At 37.8% G+C, this 23322-nt stretch overlaps 2 protein-coding genes across 9 annotated transcripts in view; both read left to right on the forward strand.

The window, feature by feature from the left end:
- Positions 1–13721, forward strand: part of LOC109071981 (protein Shroom2-like) — a 47342-nt gene extending 33621 nt beyond the window's left edge. For all 8 annotated transcript variants that reach the window (XM_042725929.1, XM_042725930.1, XM_042725931.1 and 5 more), the window contains 7 exons: positions 4–2557; positions 2943–3025; positions 7942–8526; positions 9197–9775; positions 11069–11249; positions 11351–11623; positions 12353–13721. In XM_042725929.1, the coding sequence (XP_042581863.1) occupies positions 4–2557; positions 2943–3025; positions 7942–8526; positions 9197–9775; positions 11069–11249; positions 11351–11623; positions 12353–12625 (4528 nt within the window). In that variant the 3' untranslated portion in view covers positions 12626–13721. The remainder of the gene's footprint in view (positions 1–3; positions 2558–2942; positions 3026–7941; positions 8527–9196; positions 9776–11068; positions 11250–11350; positions 11624–12352) is intronic.
- A 3541-nt stretch (positions 13722–17262) lies between these two features.
- Positions 17263–18683, forward strand: LOC109071980 (claudin-34-like). The gene has a single exon (XM_019088271.2). The coding sequence runs from the start codon at positions 17372–17374 to the stop codon at positions 18104–18106; it is 735 nt and encodes a 244-aa protein (XP_018943816.1). The 5' UTR covers positions 17263–17371; the 3' UTR covers positions 18107–18683.
- Positions 18684–23322: the final 4639 nt, after the last annotated feature.

A 23322-nucleotide genomic window follows, 5' to 3' on the forward strand; every position in this document is an offset into this window, starting at 1 on the left:
TAGTTCATTCTCTTCTGAACTCTCAACTGGCTGGGAGCAAACAAATCTACAGAGAGTATCTGACCAGTTCAGCTCTTTGGGGAGTATGGACAGCCTAGAGCATAGCGCACATCCCTATACAGCTGGTCGTCTTTCCCCAAGCAAGTCCAACAATAACAGCATTGAACATTTGGGCGGAGGTAAACGAGACTCTGCTTACAGCTCCTTTTCTACAAGCTCAGGAACCCCAGATTACACACTGTCCAAAAGTAACGCTGCATCCACTGAGAACATGCTGTACAAAATTAATCAGTGGGACTCAAGTGGCAGGCACAGCAATGGCAGACATAGCCAAAGCCTAAGCGAAGTGGTACGACAAGATGAGAGGCTTGGATACTTGCAGCATCTCTCAAGTTCAGGTAGCCATGAGATCCCAAAAGCCGAAGAACAACCAGGCGCTCGGCATTCAAGCTCTGGAAGAGTAAGTATTGGACCTGTCTGGCATGTCCCAGATATGAAGAAAAACATGGTATCCTCCACCCCACCTCCTACTCCACCGACACGCAGTGATAGTTTTGCAGCTACCAAGGTTCATGAGAAGGGTCTGAACACAGGCACCTCTGAAGGCCTTGGTGTTCATGCCCAGTTAAAGCCTCAGGTAAAATCATTGCAAAAGACAGGAGAGACCCATGAAAGCACACAAAGGTCTCACCAAATCAACGAGACTGGTCTTGAGGGCCGACGCGATTATAACCTGCCATCCAGAAATGATTCCTCAAATCCCTATATTTCATCTGATGCCCATCATCAGTATCCACCTCGTATGTCATCAGACAAGACATACTCCCAATCAACTACAGACGTCAGAGATAGACATCAGTCCTATGCCCATGTTCCATACCATCCGCGGCAGTACAGCGACGAGGGCACTTTTCACGCTCAAACTAGGACAATACCAGCACTGAAACCTCCATTCAGTGGCTACTTCAGCAGTATGCAGGAGCTGCCCACAAACAACCACATGCAACTCAGTAGCCAGAATCAAACTAGAAGGCCAGCTGCATCAATGTCCGGTCATGTTGGAGTTACCTCTCATCATATCGCTCAGGGAATGACCCAGGCATCTTTAGTGAGAGTTGATGACTCTAAAGCTTCTTCAGTCTCAGAAATGTCACACAGTGGACGTGACAGGATGTCCATAGGTTCTCAAGGTGGAGCAAAAGACCGCTATTTGCAACATCAGTCACAGCACTATGATACAGAGCATAAAGACAACAATGTCCCCTTCAAACAAAGTGACAACCACCATCGCATTTTCTCTGCACCGAGTAATCCCTTGAATGTATCTGATTTAACAAAACCTTCTCAATTGACGGGGAGCCAAAAGCAACACCAAGTTTCTAGCTCAGATGAGCATTCTGGTAGTTATACCTCAAGTAAGCAACCCGAGCACAGGAGAAGTGCTGGTCATCTCCATCTTAAAGAGTACTCACAACAACCCTTTCCAACTAAAAGCGAGTCAAAGATTTGTCCCCAGAAATCACCAATGCTGTATTCTCTGGTCCAAGAGCGCACTGACGTGGAGGACTGTCAAGATGAGATCAACAGCGGAAATGCACAACAGGAAGACCTTGACAGTCAGAGTGGCAAACAGGCACAACGAAGTGACAGATTTGCCACCACCTTGCGCAATGAGATCCAGATGAGGAGGGCCCAGCTTCAAAAGAGTCGAAGCGCAGCCACTTTGGAAAGTCCAGTTGAAGCTGTAGAAGAGCCTGCAGTCTGGAAGACCACTGGGACAACTTCTTCCTCCTCAGATGGCTGCTTTTCCAGCTCTTATAAAGACCATCTGAAAGAAGCGCAAGCCAGAGTCCTCCAGGCTACATCCTTTAGGAGGAAAGACCTAGAGCCAGTCTTGCTTGAGCATCCAGGTACTGAGGGTCCCACTAGGAAAGAGACACCTCCGCTTCCAGGTGTCTCTGAGGTCCCACCTACCAAACCCACCTCAGGGAGTAATCAGGTGCTTCGCATTGGCAGCCGCAAGCGGTTTTCTGCAGAAAAGAAAGTTCGCTCTTTTTCTGAGCCAGATAAAATTCATGAAGTAGGAGCTTATGAGCGCTCCAGTGTGCCTGATAATGCTGCACCCTTAGAAAATCGGCACAGATTATTTGAGGCAGTGGGGAAACCAGCTTTCCCTAAGCCTATGCCAAAGCAAAACCTGCAGATATCTGAAGACTCCAGACTGTCCAAGTCTGGAGGCATGCACTATTCTGGAAAGAGTGACACAGCAAGGCGGAGTAACAGTGAAGGCTCAACCCCCACTGAACACCACCTTAATGAAGGTCAGGATGGCCCTCACTCAGTGAACCGACAAGCTATGCTAGAACAACAGCGACTTGGCACCTTTGCGGAGTATGAGGCCAAATGGAACATCCAAAGGAAAACGGCTGAACCAAGAGTATCTGGACGATACCACTCTGCTGATAACATCCTTGATACAGGAAATGAGAGACGGAGTAAGCCCACCTGTGTGCATGAAAGATCTAGATCCTCCCCTTCTGCTGAATTCTATGGACAGGTCGGTTATTTCATATTTAATGAAGTCTCTCAGTTTTCAGTGTTTTAATTCTGGTGTTATATCGGTTCAAATTTTGTAAACCGTTTACTAAACACGAGGCAGAGTTTGTTTTTATTTAGAAAGCATTATAAATCAAAAGTGACTTGAGTCTCACATATAGCCCCAGTGAATAGCAATATAAAAGACGAAACTTAGTCAAACATTAAACTAAAAGTCACACCCTCAGACCAGGAAAGTTGCAAGTAAGATCACACAATCATGTCAACCAACTAAGGCCATAATTACAAGAGACAATTGTCATAAAATAGCCAAAGTTAACAGCAGTTGAGATATATTAATACATGAATGAGGAGGTTAAGTTTTTTGTGCATTATATTCCTCCCAGAAACTTCCAATTCAAGAAAAGAAGTCAGCTGACTATTCCAAGCCTGAGAAAAATCTCTGCGAACAGGATAAGAATAGTACAAGGTGAGTGCTGTTTTGTTATTTTTCCATTGCCTTGCAAGTTGTGTTAGAGTAAAAAGATAATACATAATTTTAATGTGCTTATTAAATATCACTTTTCACTTTTAACAAACTTTTTTGTCAAGATTGTCATACTTCTGGGCTTGTTTGAAACTAACCCAAACAACTCTTCCCTTTGAAATGTAAAAAATACCATTGCCAACAGTCCTCGCTGAGACTGTGTCAGTGTGTCGGTGAAACTATTCCTGTGCTAATGGCTCTGATCTTGACCTTGTTGCATACAGAAATCCACAGTTGGGCCATCAGTCAGCCCCCGTTGGGTCAAAGACAAACAGTAGGCTCTTTATAGTCCTTGCAGCTTTGGGATTTAGCCCAGCTGTGACAGCACTGCTATCCTCACTGACTGGGCTTTGTTACAACGAGATGGGTTTGAGGTGTAGGCATGTGAGTGTGACATAGGAAGTGTCCAATAAGTCCATTCATATTAAGGCCAAAGAGTAAAATTGCCTAAATTAAATTTTTGCTCTTCCTACTTCGTTATACTTATTTCAGTATTTTAAAGTTGTAAAAAAAACAAAAAAAAAACAAAGATAAGATTTAATTCAAGTTTTACTCTACATAGCTATGTTATCTAGTAGGTATTGCATTTTATCCTGTAAGAAGCATGAATGGTAGCCCTTCAATGCTTAATCCAGTTCATAATGCCACACATTCTGAATTTTAAAACCATCTGAATGAAGAATAGAAGGCTTTTATGTATATTGTGTGCTTGAATAATGTATCTAACTGGCACAGAAAGGAAGTAGCGTTAACTGTGTGAAGCTACAGTTTTAACAATTCTACTGTTGGAACACTTGCAGCCTGATAGTGTGTTTTGCTAGGCATGAAATGACCTCCAGTTACCTCAGCAAGTTTTGAAAGCATGTCCTTTCATGTCTAGCCTGTGAAACGTTAAATTGATCCTCACTTATCTATCACTTCTCCTACTATAATCTAGAAAACACAGAATGAAAGAAACAATGTCTTTAAAGATGTAGTTTAAGGATAAGAGAGTGATGGCTGGGATGTTATTCCTTTTACATGCAAAAATTTTAGGTGGGGCTCCAGTAGTGTGATTCAGGACAAATTGAATATGTACTCTCAATGTTTGAGATGCTAATTAAAGTTTCAGTTTACATTGCCATTAATTTGACTCTGTCTATCAAAGCAACAGCAACAAGATCATTTTCTAATGTCACAAACACCTTCCAGTTGTGTGTGTGTGTGTGTGTGTAACAGATGACCTACCTGACCCATCATAATATTCATCTAAACTTCTTCTATTTATATAACCATAACTTTTCAGGCATATCATCCTTTGGCTTCTCTGGGTCGTTCTCTTAGAATCCTATGTGTAGACGTAAGGAGTGGCAAACTTGAATAAGCATGTTACCGCCAAACATCCATCATCCAAAGCCTTGTAAATTGCCCCCTATAAAAGGTTTTGTCTTGATTCTTGCTTGTAATTAAGGTGCTGTGGAGAGCAAACTATGAATTATACCATAGACCTGCATCTTCACTTCATAGCGCTATGAGTTTTCTTAGAAATTGTTGTTTAAATGTCAAAGTTTTCCTGTCTGCCACCCAATCATTTTACTTGCGTGCAAACACGCACAACTCAATTATAAAAATCTAGCTGAAAGTCCTAGCTGAAAGGATTCTTCATGTCAGTAAGTGACTGACATTGACAGAGACTTCTAATGTTAGAAAACTCTTTTGCAACTGTTGACTTTTGTAAGTACAGCTAGTGTGGACTAAATCCAGTTGGAAACATTTCAATTGAGCTAGAAGCATTTTAGCCCCACCCAGGTTGAGATTACATATGTTCAGGGCTCCAGGAAGCACCTGTTGCTAAGATGAGAACTCCCAATCATCAGAGGTGAGCGCTGCTTCTCATACAGTCAAGTTTAATATTTAATGCAAGGATTGCTATTCAGTTGTTTTATAGCAGCTTTATATGGACAGCAGCATGAGTCCCTGGATTATGGACTTTTTTTGTTTGAAGTCTTTCTGATGAGGTTTGAGTCATCCTGATTCTGTAAGATTAATTATAAGAGGTGTTTTCTTAGTTTTTAGTTATTATCAGTTAATGATACTTGTTTTGTCTTCATTCTGTTTTTACTTAATAGGTGAATGCAGGTCAGTGTTTGCATGTAAAATGCTTAGTAAACAATGAAACAGTTGCTTATCCACATGGAGCAATGTTTGGTATGTCTCTCCATTAGACGTTTCTAGTACTGGTAGATGTTTTGTCATATGAACTTTATCAAACAAGGTTAGTTAGCAAGAGACTGATGTTTGATTATAGGTGGGGTGTTGTGGACAAAAGCTTACATTGTATTACAGCAGAGACATTCTGCATGCCAGATCATGTTGAGATCAAATGCATGTGTTAGACACTATAGTATCAGAAAGAACCTGCATACTACTTGAATATTACCCCATGCATGCAAGCAATACTAATGACATCTGCAAATGAAAGCATTTTTCAGATAACACTGAGAATGACTTAAAGTTCATGCTTTTATATTTCTGCATCTGCATATTTCTACGTATTTCCTTCATTCTTTTTTTTCTGCACTTTGCCTTTTGTCTTCCTTTTGTACACTACCCTTCAAAAGTTTTAGGTCTGTACGATTTTTTTTTTTTTTTTGCTTTTCAAGATTGAAATGTTAAATCAGCCCGGATGCATTATATTGATCATAAGTTTGATCAAAAATAAATAAATATTCCAAAAAATGCCGTTCTTTATTTATATTCATATATTCATGAAACTGAAAAATGGTTTCCACAAAAATATTAACCACTGTTTTCAACATTGATAATAACAAATGTTTCTTAAGCACTAAATCAGCATATTACAGTGATTTCTGAATCAAGATTCAGCTTTGCCATCACAGAAATAAATAACATTTTAAAATAAAATAGAAAACTGCAATTTTAAGTTATGTTTTTTTATGAGATTACTGTATTTTGATTAAATAAATAAAGCATAAGTGAGCATAAGACACTTAAACTGTTTAAAAATCTTACAGACCATAAACTTTTCAACTGTAGTATAAGCACTAACCATTCTACAACTATTCACTACTTCTTTATATCTTTTTCCTTGGAGCACAGCCACTGGTTCTATACACCTAGCAGGTAATTCAGTATACCGTGTTATCTGGGCAGTTCAGTAGATTTTTTTAATTTGTATAATTGCTTTGCACATATTGATGGTGGGAGGTATCAACAAAATTATTATAAATTGTACAGTAGAATCTCTATCAGTTGACACGTCTAATGTTGCATGGTATAAATATATACCGTCAGACCACCCATCCCTGATAGACATCTGCAATAGGTGGCTTGCTAAGACTGTAAAGAAATACATTTATATTTAAAGGGGTCATATGATGTTGCTAAAAAGAACATTATTTTGTGTATTTGTTGTAATGCAATGTGTTTATGTGGTTGAAGGTTAAAAAACACATTATTTTCCACATACTGTACATGATTGTTGCTCTGAAACGAGATTTTTTAAAAAGCTCATCGTTCTGAAAAGCGAGGTGTACCCTGATTGGCCAGCTATCCAGTGCGTTGTGATTGGCTGAATACCTCAAGTGGCGCGACGAGACAAAACCAATAAAACCCATTACAAATGAAACATTTGTTGCGTCCAGTGGTGACATAATTACTGACTATAATGACTACTGATTATAATACTGTTTTTACGCTTTGCATTGCGTATCGCCCCGTGTAAACCAAAACCATGTCTGCATTTGTGATCTGAGAGGCAACAAACAACAAGCGCTGCTCTTCACTGCTCAAAACCGCGATTGAATCATCAGTGGCAAATTCTTTAAATATGAAAACGTACTTACAGACTGTGAGTCAGAAGCCCCAGACTGTCCTTGCAAAGTTGGAATTGCCCCACTTTATAGAAACAGCCTTTGTGCACAGACACATTGTAGGCTACTCTCCCAGGTTCAGGAAACAGTACTCCGTAAAATGCATTGCACACATCTGAATATTAGGGTTGAACTGTTCTGGAACAGTGTTGTAAATACAACTTAACCACTGATTTCTAGTTGTGTCCTCTTTTGGAAGGCCTCACAATGAGAAACAACATGTCCACGACATGGCGGCGGTGGCGGCAACAATACTACAGCGAGAATCAAAGTTACGGCTTCTTTCTTTGCGTGAACATTTGGGCGGTGTTATGCAAATCTTCCAACACAGTGACATAGACGCATGTTTATACTAGGCGTTTTAGGAGGGTGTGGACGAGTCTTAACTTTTATAAAGAATATCTTTTTGGGTTTGAGACTTTAGTCTTTGCAACTTTAGGGATCTTATCTATGCACGAACAGCTTGTAACACTCCAAAGAGAAAGGAAAACTTTAAAACTTGAAATAGCATCATATTACTTTCATAGGTTGTTGTAATATTACAGTAATATAATATTTTCTTTCGCAAGTTATTTTATATAAAATATTGGAACAAGAGTCACCTTATTCCTCTCTGCCCACCATAAATCGAACTAGACAAGGAAGAGAGTAAAAACATTAAAAAAAAACAATCAAGATTAAGAAGGGAAAAGCGTTCTCTTTGCCAGTTGCTGCAGGGGAAAGATCATTCATTCTCCACAGCATGACAGGCTTGTGGGAACAGAAATATGCTGGGTATGACAGCCAGCCTGGGAGTTACCATGGAGAGATGGTGAAATGTGGGAGAAATGTCTGCCTGCCTATCGATTTACGCTGAACACAGTGAGGCTTTGTGCGCCAAAAAGGACAAATACATTCAGAGTCTGGGCCTTTGATAAATCTTCTTTGGTTGTGTGCATTGGTGGATTGAGAATTTTACTTCAAAGCATTTCTCCTTTGTTTTCTTAGGTTAAATGAGAAAGGATACAGTGAACTCATATGCGAGGAGAAACCAGAAGCACCTCCTTCGGCCTTGACTGAAGACCTGGAGAAAAAGGCTTTAGAACCTTCATCCAGTCATCATAAAACTGCACAGCATTTCTCTGACCATAGCAATCGCAGTGAACCGTCAGCCCTCTCCAAAAACAAGAGCTCTGTTCTCTTGCCCCATCTGGAGAAGTACAAATGCCCTGAGGGCACACCTCCTCCTCTTAGCAAATTTCAGGAGGTCCAGCCTGGATCACGAGGAGGAGTCTTGGCCTCACTTTCTGCTGTTAGCAATCAAAGCTTTGCCCCTCTTTCAGTCCCTGTTCCCTGGAAGGGTTCTGAGCAGCACAGCAAAGGGCCAACCAGGGAGGAGGAGCTACAACAAGAGCTTGTGCCTCCTCCCTTTCCACCTCCTCCCCCTCCAGCTGTCCTGCCCACCCAACAAACCGCTGGCCCGACCCAGCCCACCATGGAGGGCCAGCGTTCGCCCTCGCCCCAGTTTGCTCCCCAGAGGCTGACTGACAAGCCCCCTGTCTCCGTCTCCATACAGGATGAAGCTCCTGGAAGGTAAGACTTTGTGTGTTTAGAGTTAAATTCCGCCGTTCAGGAATTCTTTCAGGTCTGTGCTGGAATTCAGGGAGATTTTCACTGGCAAACCACAGCTGGGCTCCTCTCAGCTGCAATCTTAAAACCATCACTGGAAACTCTCCCTACAGCCCAGTAATTTAATGACAGTGCTTCTCTAACTGTCTCTTTATTGTATTCATGCACATACAAGGGGCTTATTCATACGTGTCCTTACTGCAAATTGTCCATGTGTGCTGCAGTTCTTCAGATCAGTCATAAGAGGGATACCCCCCAGCCTTGACTAAAGACTGTTAAAGAATATCATTTCTGGTGCTTTGTTTTTGCTGGAATATGGCAATGTTTTAGTAATCTTACAGCCTGGGGAAGACCAAGGTTTTGAACTGGACATTTGGGTTATAGTGACATTGTTGTATGATTCTTAACTATATGCATGGATTTGGTCACAGGAACTGACATTTCTTGTTTTCCTGTATGCAGAGCCTACTAGCCTGAAGTAAATGATCACATTTCATGTTTTTCTACACAGATTATACCCATGAAAATTGTTTTTCCTGTCCTTGTGTTTATTCTTTTGCCTAGTTACCTAGTTTTTCTGTTGCATTTCTTTCATTCACCATAACACTCTTCTGTTTTCATCGTTGTTTACCAGGATGGATAAAGTTAAAGTTGAGAACACGTCAGTGAAGAAAGTTCCAATTAAGATTGTCCACTCTGAGAGTGACACCCAAAAAGAAAGTCGACAATATCTCGACCTGCCCATCGAGACCCCTGTCAGCTCTCAAGGACCTGGAGGAACTCCTCTTCAGAGTTTGGGAAACCCGGATCAATCATACTCTCTGTTCTGTACTTACACCAGGGAAAAGGACCAGGGACCTGATCCGAGAGAAGCAGATATGGGCCCTCTAAAAGACCAGGGTCCACAAACCAATGTGAACCCAGTATCTTATGCATTACATGGCCAGCAGACAGCCCCTTCATCTGATCAAAGCAGCAACGGAGTGTCTTCACATCCCTCACGGTCAGAAGATGACGAAAAAAGAAAGGAGCTTGCTAGAGACATAATGGACAAGGACAAGTCCTTAGTGGACATTTTAGACCTGAGTAAGATGAAGACCACCATGGATCTGATGGAGGGGATTTTCCCTCAAGGAGAGCAGCTACTGGAAGAGGCCCAACAGCGCAGGAAAGCTGCACCTAAACAGCTTTCTCCTCGCAACTCTGTGGAGAAGTCAGTATTTCTGTATTCCTATTTCCTCAGTTTAAAAAAAATGTACTTGTTAATTCTAGGAATTTACCCTTAAAGGGATAGTTCACCTAAAAATGAAAATTGTGTCATTAATTACTCACCCTCGTGTCATTCCAAACCCTTAAGACCTCCGTTCATCTTCGGAACACAAATTGATATTTTTGATGAATGCTGAAAGCTCTCTGACCCTCCCATACACAGCAAGGATCCTACCATGATTTAGGTCCAGAAAGGTAGTAAAGACATCGTTAAAATAATCCATGTGACATCAGAGGTTCAACCGTAATTTTACAAAGCTACGTGAATACTTTTTGTGTGCAAAGAAAGCAAAAATAACGACTTCATTCAAAAATTTGTCTCCTCCGCGTCATCCTGATGCCATTTTGGAGAGTATCGCATACGTAAACAACATATGCAACATATTTACGCGGATACATTGTTTACGTTCAGATCAAAACATAAACAACGTATCCATGTGGTGCATCTGACACAGAACAGCATACGTTGTTTATCTGTGATACTCTCCAAAATGGTGCCAGGGTGATGCGGCGGAGACGAATTGTTGAATGAAGTTGTTATTTTAGTCTTCTTTGCGAACAGAAAGTATTCTTGTAAAATTATGGTTGAACCACTGATGTCACGTGGATTATTTTAACGATGTCCTTACTATGTTTGATCATGGTAGGATCCTTGCTGTCTATGGGAGGGTCAAATAGCTCTCAGAATTCATCAAAAATATCTTAATTTGTGTTCTGAAGATGAACGGAGGTCTTACGGGTTTGGAACGACATGAGGGTGAGTAATTAATGACAGAATTCTTGGGTGAACTATCCCTTTAATTACAAACTTATACAGAAGGAAGACAGATTGAACTTGTATGTTTGATGTTTCATTTATTATTATTTTTAATCAGTAGGTCAGGATTGCTGTTGAGCCCTACCCATGTGGTTTTAATTGAGAAAAAAAAAACCTGAGAAAGATATTGTAGCCTGTCCAATCTACTTCCTCATTCAAGTTATGATTCATAAGCATGGTTTATTTTTCTTGTTGCAGATCTGAGGCACTAACTCATCTAGCAATCTGGCAGACTTTGTATAAATCTGAAGTCACTGAAACTGATTAGCAAAAATAATTATTATTAAACACTCATATCTGCCATTGTTTGGGCAAACAGATCTTCACAGTTTGTTTGTTTTTGTCACATGTTATTCTGTGGTGTTTGGTTCCATTATGATCAATTCATGTTTCTCATAAAAGTCATCTGTGGGTTTTCAGGAAAGAGGAGGAGAGCCTAGTGGCAGCCACTGCTTTAGTGACTAATTCAACCTACTACAGTACATCTGCACCCAAAGCAGAGCTGTTGATTAAGATGAAGGACATGCAGGAACAGAGTGTGGAACACAACTCAGAGGAGGAGCTGGAGGAGGACAATGAAGGTGATCTTGCCAGCAAGAAGGTACTAACATGCTGTAGCAACACATCTGTGATACAGTCAGATACTTCTTACTAGTCCATTGTATCAAGTGACTTTGTTCTTTGTTTTCTTTCTCATTGCAGCATGAGTTGATTGACAGTCTCAGCAAGAAGTTGCAGGTGCTGAGGGAAGCTCAGGAGAGTCTACAGGAGGACGTGCAAGACAACAACGCTCTTGGAGAGGATGTGGAGGCCATCGTACAGGGTGTCTGCAAGCCTAATGAACTCGAAAAGTTCCGTATGTTCGTTGGTGATCTTGATAAAGTGGTCAACCTTCTGCTGTCTCTGTCTGGACGCTTGGCCAGAGTAGAGAATGCCCTGAACAGCCTGGAGGAAGACGCTTCACTGGAGGAGAGGGTGAGAGTGAAAAAAAAGGGATTTGGGAAAGCAGGATTGATGTTGTGGAGGAATGACGTCCAGAATTAAGAGTTTCAAAAAGCATAAGAAAATAGGCTGAAAAAGAACACAGAATATTATGAAGGCTGGAAAACGGCATTAACATAAAAGTAGCATGTTATGCCAAAGATATGGCCTACTGCTGAGACAGACGAATCCGACTAGTCCAGCTCACACCACTTCCAGATCCTGTTTTTTTTTCTTCCCCTATCCTTTACTGTTTCCTTACAATCTTAATCCGTAGAGCCTTAAATTGGTACTATGGAAAATGGTAATAACTGAGTACCATGGTATAAATTACATTACTATTCTAGTATCATAGCTTTTATATAGATTTAAATGGGCTACCAGATAATTAAATTGAACTCATTTGTATATAGATTCATGTTTGACACACACACAAAAACATGTGTGTATATATATACGGTATATATATATACACACACTGCAAATTATATATATATATATATATATATATATATATATATATATATATATATACATATATATATTTATATATATATATATATATATACATATATATATTTATATATATATATTTATATACACACACAAACACACACACACATTCATGGCCAAAACATTTACAAGGTGCTTTGCATTTAAAGATAAAATAATAATTTTGATTGAATTATTCTTTTGTTGAAAATGTTCATCATCTTTCTTCAGCGTACACTGACAGAGAAACGCAAACTGCTGATCCGTCAACATGAGGATGCCAAGGAGCTGAAGGAGAACCTTGACAGGAGAGAACGGGTCGTCTACGACATCCTGGCGAGCTACCTGTCAGAAGAGAATATGGCTGACTATGAGCACTTTGTGAAGATGAAGTCTGCCCTTATTATTGAGCAGCGCAAGCTCGAGGACAAGATCAAACTGGGGGAGGAGCAGCTTAAGTGTCTGATGGACAGTCTCCCAATGGACCAGAGGACAACCAACTGAGGACTTAAAAAACGTTTATGCAGTGATCCAGAGCAACTCGCTTGACGTCACCCTAAATAACAGGGTTCCAAAGCAGTACTTAATGTGGTCCATTTACTGCCAATGGAATTGCATTCTGGTCATATATTGAGTGCTTCTTGTCTGCCCCAGCAGACAGCATTTTGGCAAGACTCATGAAGACTGTGAAAGTGCTGGGCACTTTTAGATCATGATTTGACCAAATCACCTGTCAGCTGATCTTATACTTTCATGACGTTACACGACCCATAGAATTATATGGTGAAATAATAATATTTAAAGACACTTTTAATTTTTCCCCCACATCGGTTTAAATAGATCACGCCCTTTTTGCACCAATGTGCTCTCAAAACTTGACACTCTCTATGTAAATGCAATGGTCACTCACTGTGCTGTATCTTTGTAACCTCTAGAGGGCAATGAAAGACACCACAAAATGTTTATGCCTGAACACCAATGCAAATTTTTGTGATTCAAACATACACTCAAATCCCGGTGGCATAAAGCTTTGCACATGTAAGCCGTTTCTATTTACACCAGGAGGTTGTAATTAACTTCCAAAAATGACTTTTTGATGGTGCATTATTTCAAATGACATGTGTCACTACCCTGGTCATGTTAAAAAATAATTCAATGATATTTTTAGTAATTTATTTTAGCCTTTTGAACCTTTGTATATAACTAGAATAGGCTAGAATTGTACTCTTTCGCTTCATTTTAGTCAAGCAAACTACCACTTTAGTCTGCACGCTTTTTATAGATGAATGTATGATATATCACCATACAATGCATTGTAACATCAAAATTAGGTTTGACTGTAAGTATTCTGAAAGACTTGCCTAAACGATATAATATTATTTCACTAAGGATTCTGTGCTTGTCTATAAAATACCAGCTGCCTTTTATTCCACGTCATGTCTTTGTGTCATTTATAATTCCATCTGTAAGATATTTGTGACCCTGGACCACAAAACCAGTCAAAAGGGTCAATTTTTAAATCATCTAAACAAACTGGCTATTGCTACAAATATACCTATGCTACTCATAACTGGTTTTATGGTCTAGGGTCACATTTGTGGTTTTAGGGTTTTTTATGTGGTCAGAGGAGACTCAAAATGCATATACTCGGAGGGAAAAAAATGCATCATATTCCTGTCTAAAATGTCCTGTACATTTACACAGCAACTTAAACAACATGTAATATAGTAAGTAGTAACAATTTTGCAGATAGATATTGAAAAGCCGTATCATGAGTGTATTAACTTTGTTCCTTGTAATTATTATATTTCAGTGTCAAATCTTTTTCATAAAAGATGCATTGCGTAGAAAAGACAGCATGTATTACTTGATAGTCATGCTGAATTTTATTCTTTTTTGCTTTATACTGACAATTGCATGGATGCAGTGTGGCACAAATTCATTGTTTTCCAATACACTGAAAAAAAAAATGGTTTTATTCATCCAAATAAAAATATTTAGGGTAACAATTCACATCTATATTTTTTAACTTGAGCCAATGAAAAATAAATAACTTGCCCTAAGGTTAAGTTATTTATTTTTCATTGGCTCAAATTAAAAAACATGGATGTGAATCATTACCCTAAATTTTTTTAACTGAATTTTTTTCAGTGTATTATTGTAGAAATAGCACATGTATTTGTCAATCAAGATTAACTTATTCTACAAACAAAACTGACAAACAAACTGAAAAAAAACACTAATATAACATTTCCTCTCATCTAAAGTAAGTGTAGCCTACATCATTTTAAATCAATAAATATCATTATTAATTTTTTAGGTGCTAAACTTTAAATTGAGTTGGAAATTTCCATAATCCAGATTAAAGGAATGAAGTTTTAGTGTAATTACACTGGCATGTTCCTACAACATTATGTGTATCACTAAAGCAATTTAAACTTGTATTGATTCAATCCTTCTATTTCTTGATTCTCTAAGCAATCATTGTTTTATCTGAATAGCTCTGATCACCTAATATTTAACTTAAGATAGCCAATAGTCTTATTGCCTTGGCCAATCAGGAAAGAGACTTTGGCATGTCAAACTCGCCCGATAGTGGTTGAGCAAAATAATGGCGCAACTTACATAATATTATGGCGTTCAGTATATTTCAACATAATTACAAACAAATCTGAAAACAGTAATAGAAAAAATTATCTGCTTTTTGATGTTTACTCCAAAACGCATGTGCATTAGCTGGAGCAGCATGAAAAAATAGCCTAGGCCTATGTGATTTAAGATGAAGAAACTTAAAAAAAAAAAAAAAAAAATTATGCAAGGTTTTCAAGTTTTACTGATATTTTTGGAATATGATATAAAAATACATATATATAATAATGCATACCTACGCAAATGTGACTATACATTATAACGTTACATTATAACGTGAACACGCATACAATTCAGGGACGTTCTCAATGAATATTCCACAGAACACCTACGTCATGACTCATGTTCAACTGACCATCTGGATATGCCTAACCAATACACAAGTTTATGCTAACAGTATAGTAACTTTTCATTGTTTTGCACTGATCCTCCCCGCCCTCTCTTATCCATTTATTGGATATGCTGCATTAATCATTAACCACAGTTGTGTTTGACTTGTACTTGTCAGTTCTCAAAGTAGTCATTTCCACTCGCTTCGCTTGAGGGGCACAGGTGAGGATCCTGTATTTTAGATGAAGTGATTTACAGTTTAGAAGATCCTCCGGAGCTCAAAACATATCACAGGTAAGCACAGTTTGTGTTTTATTTATTGACATTTCGAAGAATGTATAGACTAGCCTATATAACCTACTTTATCAATCGGCTTCACACAAATGTTGACTGTGAAGTTTATTAACAAGAGCTTGAGAAACTGCTGGAAATACCAAAAAGGTCATATAAGGTTATAGAACAACTGACTGCTCAATACATTTTGCAACAATAAATATGACATATTTTGGCATATATTTAATATATTAGGCAGTAATAATGGGGAGTCATTTACTGGGGGTGGGAGTTGGCATAGTATTAAAAAAAAAAAAAAAAAAAAAGCTTGAAAGCTCTATTAATTTGTCGCCATCTCTGATTCCTGTGCGTAAAGAAACTGATTATTGTAAATGACCTTTCAGCTTATCCTGGAACATTCCGCAACCCCAGGTGTGCAGGGAGCCAGGCAGGAAATATTAGGGCTCTCTCTCTCTCTCTCTCTCTCTCACTCTCTCTCTCTCACTCTCTCTCTCTCTCTCTCTCTCTCTCTCTCTCTCTCTCTCTCTCTCTCTCTCTCTCTCTCTCTCTCTCTCTCTCTCTCTCTCTCTCTCTTCTTGTCCTCTTCTTCCTTCTTTGTTTGGTCTCAAATGCATAACCTTGCTGTGTCCTTTTTCCTCCCTCTGGAAACATCGCTCGTCACCACAATTTTTTTTTACACATGTGAAAAGCATTTTCTTCAGTCTGAAAGGGTTGCTTGACTTTGACCTTTTGTGTCCAAAGGAAGCACTTTGTATATTCCAAACATTTACTTGTTTTGTGTAATGTCAAGAAGGCTGTGGCACTGAGGGACGCAGGTTTCAGTCCGGCTTGCGTCATGTCCCTGTCCCATTCCCCTTGCTTTCTTCCTGTATTTTCCTGTCTTGTCTTTAATGTCATATTGTTAAAGGTACAAAAGGCCATAAAAAAAGTGCGTGTTTGTGGTCCATGGAAAATTTCCATATACAGTTTAACAGTTATTTTACTGTATGTCTACTTTGTGCTGACTGGTCGGAAATCATGAGATTAACTGTTAATTTTTTTTTTATTGATGGCCCTGGAAAAATAATCATATCCTTTTCTACAGCTTTCAATAGAAAAATGCCTTTTTACTTTTCTAAATATCAATTAAATATTTTACTCTCTTTTGGCATTTTTTTTTTATTTTATTTTTTTATTATTATTTTTTTTTTTTTTTTTTTTGCTTTTGTACAATTACAATATAAAAGTCAATTGTTTACTTTTATTATAATTTTTAATTAATTCATTTACCACGTTGTCTACATATCATGCTAACTATATTTCCGACACAGTATAAATGCATTTTTACATGAAAATATGCTCTTCCATTTAAAGGTTTGGTTGGCAATCTTTAATGATCTTTAATTTTTTAAATATGATTTAATGTTTTTTTTTTTTTTTTTATCTCACCAAGGGTACGAATTTGATCAAAAATACATTAAAACAGTAATAAAGCTAAATTTCCAGCAGTCACTACTCCAATCATCAGTGTCACATAATTCTTATATAATTCTATAATGCTGATTTGGTGCTAGTGAAACATTTCTTATCATCATTTTTTTGTTGTATTTCTTGTATTGGTGTGGGGTGGGGTGGGGGATGTCATATATGAATAGTAAGTCCAAAAGAACAGCATTTTAAATATAATATTTTGTAACAGTTAAAAACAAATTTCACTATCAAACATAAAACTAATTAAAAAATAAAAATATATATATAAATAAAATAAATTACTGATCCCAGACTTTTAATGATAGTAGTTGCTGATTTAATTAATGAATTCCACCCCATCACACCTACCCTATAGAATAGAATTAAAATAGAAAATATATTTTCTATAATCTAAAATAAAACATAAGTGACATTGCTGCGATGTAGCCATGCTCCTGAAGGACAGTGTGCAGACCTGAGGAGGAAATATTCATCACCTCCTGGTGTCGGGACTCAGCAGTTTTAGCAATGGCTTACCTTCCCCAGACAGTCCATTGGCAGTTTGCAGGTCTAGTGCTTGGGTTTGTAGGATGGATAATGACGGCCTCCATTTCTGGGGTGAACGACTGGAGGATATGGTACGTGGACAATCAGACGGTCATCACCGGAGGATTGGCCTGGGTGGGAGTGTGGCGGGTCTGTTTCAACAGCCACATTTTGGATTCGGCTGAGATCTGCAAAAGCATCAGCCTTACAGATTCATTCACTCCACCAGAAATAGCAGCCGCTCAGGTGCTTTGCATGGTTGCTGTTGGTGTGGGGGTGCTCGCAATCCTAGTGGCGGGACATGCGGTGAGAAATGCCATCTTTGGGGTTAACAACAGGCATGTCAGATTGACCTTTGTGATGGCGTGTTCCTTGTTCTGGCTAACTGCAGTGTGTTCGCTGGTCCCCGTCTTTTGGAATATGAATTCTGTGCTGACGAATCTCACTATAGACTTCCCGCCTGACTTCTACTTGCCTTCTGCTCCAGTGAAACAGGAAGTGGGTTCAGGGATTGGGATTGGGATCGGTTCAGGTTGCCTGCTCATTGCAAGTGGACTACTCTTAATGTGCTACAGGTCTCCCAAAGCCAAAGTGCCTAAGAGTGGAGAAACAGGACATTTTGACAACAATCCAAGAGATGAAGGCTTTCTTGGTGTAATTAAAGAGAGTATGGATGAGGGCATGATCAACCCAGCGTATGAATCAGAGAATCTTTAATAATAAAGTGCATCACTCCATGGAAGGACGTTGAAGGCTCTTAACACAGTTTCTTAAAATCTTTGACTGTTTAAAGAAAACTTCTATATCTGAGGACCCCAAACCAAACCGAATATCTAAATACAGTATATTTAAATGAATTTAATGTAATCACTAAAGCGACTGATGAACAGAAATAAACGCAAGCACTTTGAACTTTGAGGCCATTTTATTGGTATCAAATTGTTGATATGTCTATGACACTGGACTTTTAAAGTTGACTTATTGTTATATAATGTGCAGGGATGCTATAAGAGTATACTCACCTGAATGTGTGCAATGTATGCATTTACCACAATTTAAAAGCTTGGGGTCGGTAAGTTTTTTTGTTAAGTTTTTCAAAAAGTCACTTATGCTCAACGAAGCTGCATTTATTTGATGAAAAATATGATATAATATGATTTTTTTTTATTATTTAATATTTTTTAAATGGGCTAAGGGTTTAATTTATTCCTAATGAAAGATGAATTTTCAGCAGTTTTCAGTGTCACATGATCCTTAAAAGAGTTTATATATTTGTGGAAACCATAATACTTGTTTTTAGGATAGTTTAATAAATAGAAAGCATATATATATATATATATATATATATATATATATATATATATATATATATATATATATATAAAAAATTATATATATGAAAAAAATCTTACTGACCTCAAACTTTTAATAGCATGTGTGTGAATTTTTAGAAAGAACATGTATGTAAAAATGTACATTTATTATTTTAATTTATATAATTATTATTTTTAAGTAAAAGAGATTTTTGGCTCTTGTTTGATTAAAAATTGAGTAGTGCTATGTTAACTATTTTCCGTTGTTGTTAAAGGGATACACCGCCCCCAAAAAAAGAAAATTTTGTCATTAATCACTTACCCCCATGTCGTTCCAAACCCGAAAAAGCTTTGTTCGTCTTCGGAACACAATTTAAGATATTTTGGATGAAAACCGGGAGGCCTGTGACTGTCCCATAGACTGCCAAATAAATAACAGTGAAGCGACGGGGACACAAGGATGCGCTGTTTCTATGTATATTTAGCTTTGATTTGAAAGAAAACAGCGGATTCTTGTAGCGCAGAGGACACAGAAGAGCATACGCAGCACGGTGATATGGAGAGACACAGAGGAGACTGTTGACAAAGGAATTGTTGAATAAAGTCGTTATTTTTGTTTCCTTCGCTTACAAAAAGTGTTCCCGTTGCTTCATATAACCCAGATTGCATGTCTGATGGCAGATGGAGTATTCTGACGATGACTTTCATACCTTTTATGGACCTTGACACTGTTATTTAATTGGCAGTCTATGGCAAAGTCACAAGCCTCCCGGTTTTCATCCAAAGTATCTTAAATTGTGTTCCGAAGATGAACGAAGCTTTTATGGATGTGGAATGACATGGGGGTAAGTGATTAATGACAAAATTTTCATTTTGGGGTGGAGTATCCCTTTTAAGACTCAACTTTTACATTTATCTGCCACTAAAAGCTGTTGACACAAAATATCTTGAATGATGTAAGATATGATTTAGCTGACTAAGAGTGGATCTTTGAGCGGGGACAAGGTGATTTCAGAGGAAATAACCCCTGCCATGAGTGGAATGAACTTTACTTTTATTTCACAGCTTGATACTTGCCCTTATTACTGTGTTTTTCAACACCCCCCATGGGCTTTGAGTTTGTTACTTGCCAACATTTAATCTTGTTAAAATTGAACATTAATTTTGACAAATCCCACTGGATATTACATGATTTTCTTCTATTATAAAACCACATAATCCCTCTGATGACTCGACAAAGGGAAATAATTTCTTGCCAATTAAAGGAGCTTTTGTTTTCTGTGTTGGTTCACTAGTCCATCGAGGTCGCTTTAGGAGTTTTGATGATTTATTCATCTAAAACACCCAAAAATGTACACACAGAAGAGGTGTTAAGGTTCGTAAGAATTGTGGCTGGAGAATTTGTCTGCCAGGATGGACTCCCATGGCCACTGGAGATTTGACATGTATTGTTCTAAGAAAGAGGTGGAAGAAACATCCTGACAGAGAAGAGCCAAGACCCCATGCTGAGATGAACGCATTGTCTTAGACAGGGCAGTTATAGCACAAACACATTTCTGCTCTCATGTGACCGAGAGTGGGGCGTGATGTTGGTGGAATCAAACAAGCTTTTATGAATCTCAGTATGAAACCTCCTTTACAACAGTCTGTTAGTATACTGGCAGACAACACAAATGGCCTGTGCCTCAAAAGGATGCAAGAGTGATATCAAAACAATAGCATTTCTTTACTGAAAACTTTTGTGCAGCATATGAGACGTGTGACATTAACACTTCTCATATTATCATACATACTGTGATAAGAAAGTAAAGACAAAGGTGAAGGGTAATAAACAATATCAGAGTTCATTGAACAGTATTATTACCATATAACAGAGTTCAGCATAATCATGAATGATAAAACTAAACTTGAAGAAGTGTTTTTTTTTTTTTTTTTTTGAAGATTTAAAATGTTCACCAGAGCTTTTCTTTGTTGTAGAATAAAATAATTCCATTAATTATTATATTTTTAGAAGGAACAGTTAATCGTTTACTTTCTCAAGTTGCTCCAAATTGTATAAATCACTTTTTTCATGGAAAATCTATGAGGACCAGCATAAGGCAGCATATTGTCCCTTTGGTTTTTATGTCCTTAATTAAAGTTTAACTGCTTTATGGATTATAAAATGATTACAGGTGAGATTAGACCAAAACCAAAGATTATGAATATCTCTGCACAGTCATTTATCTTGTGGGCATCAACTGTGTCTGTCTTAACCCTTTTTACAGCCATCTTTAACAGTTAATAGAACGTATTTGGAGTGATAATAATTATAAACAACAAATAAAGCCATTTCCAATTTGCATCATTCTGGTGCTTTGTTGTGCACAGAATTATATGCATATTAGACAGACAGACAGACAGACAGACAGAGAGACAGAGAGACAGACAGACAGACAGACAGACAGAGATACAGACAGACAGACAGATTAAAATCAGTTGCATAAAAAAAATTGCATTCAACTATTTTTTAATATTATTGTTATTATTGCTTAAATATACTTATATGTTATGAAAAATAGTCATTTCTAAATAATTAAAAAATGTATGCACTCATATTCATTTAAATTTTTTTTTTTTTAAATAATTCAAAGTATGATTTCAGTGTTGAAGGTGCTAGACTGTTATTCAGTTTTGGTAAATTGTGGGTGTGTACTGCAGGGTGTGTTGTATGAGCATTTGCTGGGTGTGCATGTGATCACACTGGGTGTGTTGTGTGATCAGCACTGCTGGTGCAGAGTGTTTTTTTTTTTTGTTTTTTTTTTTTTTTTTTGTTTTTTTGGGCGTCAGATTTTCACCTGTGAGAAACCATTGGCATTTTTAGACTATCTAGTTTTTTCTTTTAAGCATTGCACCGGCCTTGAGCTGCTGCTTGTACCTCTACCAGAGGTCATCTTACCCTCTGCTGTACTGTTCTGCCCTTTTCCATAGCCAAGCAACTAAGTAAAGGGTATAAACTCATATGAGTAACACCAATAATTAAGGTACTTGATGGTATAATTTTACTTGAGGACATTCATTATAAGTCTGTGTACTAAACCTGCTGCACAGAATTTTTTTTTTCTTTTTTTTTTCAGGGAGTGTTCATACACATAAATGCTTGAACAAAGCAGGTTATCCAAGCTTTTTGCTCCAAGTGTATGTGTGTGTGTATATATATATATATATACACACACACACACACACACACACACACACACACACACACACACACACACACTGTATGGCCAAAAACAGTAGTCTTTCTTTGAAACAGGTACTTTTCCAGTTTGATAAAGTGATTTTAAAGAGTTTTGTAACATTTCAAAGATTATGTTAGGCATATAGTGTGTTTAAATCATAATAAATTGTGATTTACCATCTTTTTAATAAGCATGGGATGATGCTTCAAGCTGTTTCCTAAAATAAATTATTTGTTTGTTTGTTTGTTTGTTAATTGAAAAGAGGGGAAATTATGTTAATAGGTTTGACAACTTCACAAGAAATACGTCAACTACAGTCAAATATAAAGAATCAAAGAACACATTATTTTGAAGAAATGAATAAATAAATGCTGATGCTGATGTGTTTTGAACTGTTTTACTGTGCATTTATTTCATGAGTGATGTGGCTGCTTTTTGCTGACAGGATCAACAATCAATGATAATGCAGCAAGCATATTTATATTCTTTTTGCTCATTTTTAACAACAATTTTTAAAAGAGAATTGTGAAATTACATAATTTACAAATATATAAACAAACACAAAAAGTGTTTGTGAATGGTGTTTATCCTGCATGTTTAAAATTTAGTTTCATGTGTTCGTTTATCAGCTTCTTTCACTCTTGCTTGTTTACAGTGAGCTGCATTAGGACATTGTTCCTAATGAGTCGAAGACACACCATTTCCCCTTTCTGAGAGCCCAGGGTACGTCCCCTCCCAACCAGAAGCTGGAAATGAGCGTTAATAGCTAAACATCTAAATCTAAACATACCGCCCATTTTCATTTTCACTATCAATATCCATCACAGGAAGCTCTGGGCACCATCTATGTGGCGCCCTCAAGTCTGAGAACGTTTTGTCCATATACCATATTTCCATCATGCCTAAAGAAATGTACAAGTGCAAGTGTATGTTTTCTGTGTATGAGCCACCTTTTTTCCATCTTAATGAATGTTTTCTCAAAGACAGGGTCATCTTCGTGTAGAGATGTGATTTGGCTAAGCTCTAATTGAGATGGGACTGTACCTGTTGCAGTTTTCTGGAGGAAAGGAGCCCCTGTCTGCTCCTAACCTGGTCAAATCAGAGTTATGATGGAGAGGAGGAGGCGGCACTGTTTGGCATTCCTCAGAGGACACGCTGCTCGTTAAAGCCTTCATTAAACACAGCTTAGTCTCCATTCTGATAGGGAGACCATCAGAGACAATTACACTCAAGCAGGCATTTATATTTCCATTAGCTCACCTGACTGAACACACTAGAACACCAAAATGTATCCCTTTTGTACTCTTGTTTTGGAAAGTATTTCAGGAAAATAAAATACAATAGAACTGAATTTTTATTGATTTTTTGTAAATTAATATTCGATTTAATTTAAAAAATG

The sequence above is a fragment of the Cyprinus carpio genome, chromosome B6, assembly GCF_018340385.1.
Source record: "Cyprinus carpio isolate SPL01 chromosome B6, ASM1834038v1, whole genome shotgun sequence".
Classification (NCBI taxonomy): Eukaryota; Metazoa; Chordata; class Actinopteri; order Cypriniformes; family Cyprinidae; genus Cyprinus; species Cyprinus carpio.

Coding starts and splice junctions, on each gene's coding strand:
- LOC109071980 (XM_019088271.2), top strand. CDS start 17,372: ATGGCTTACCTTCCCCAGACAGTCCATTGGCAGTTTGCAGGTCTAGTG.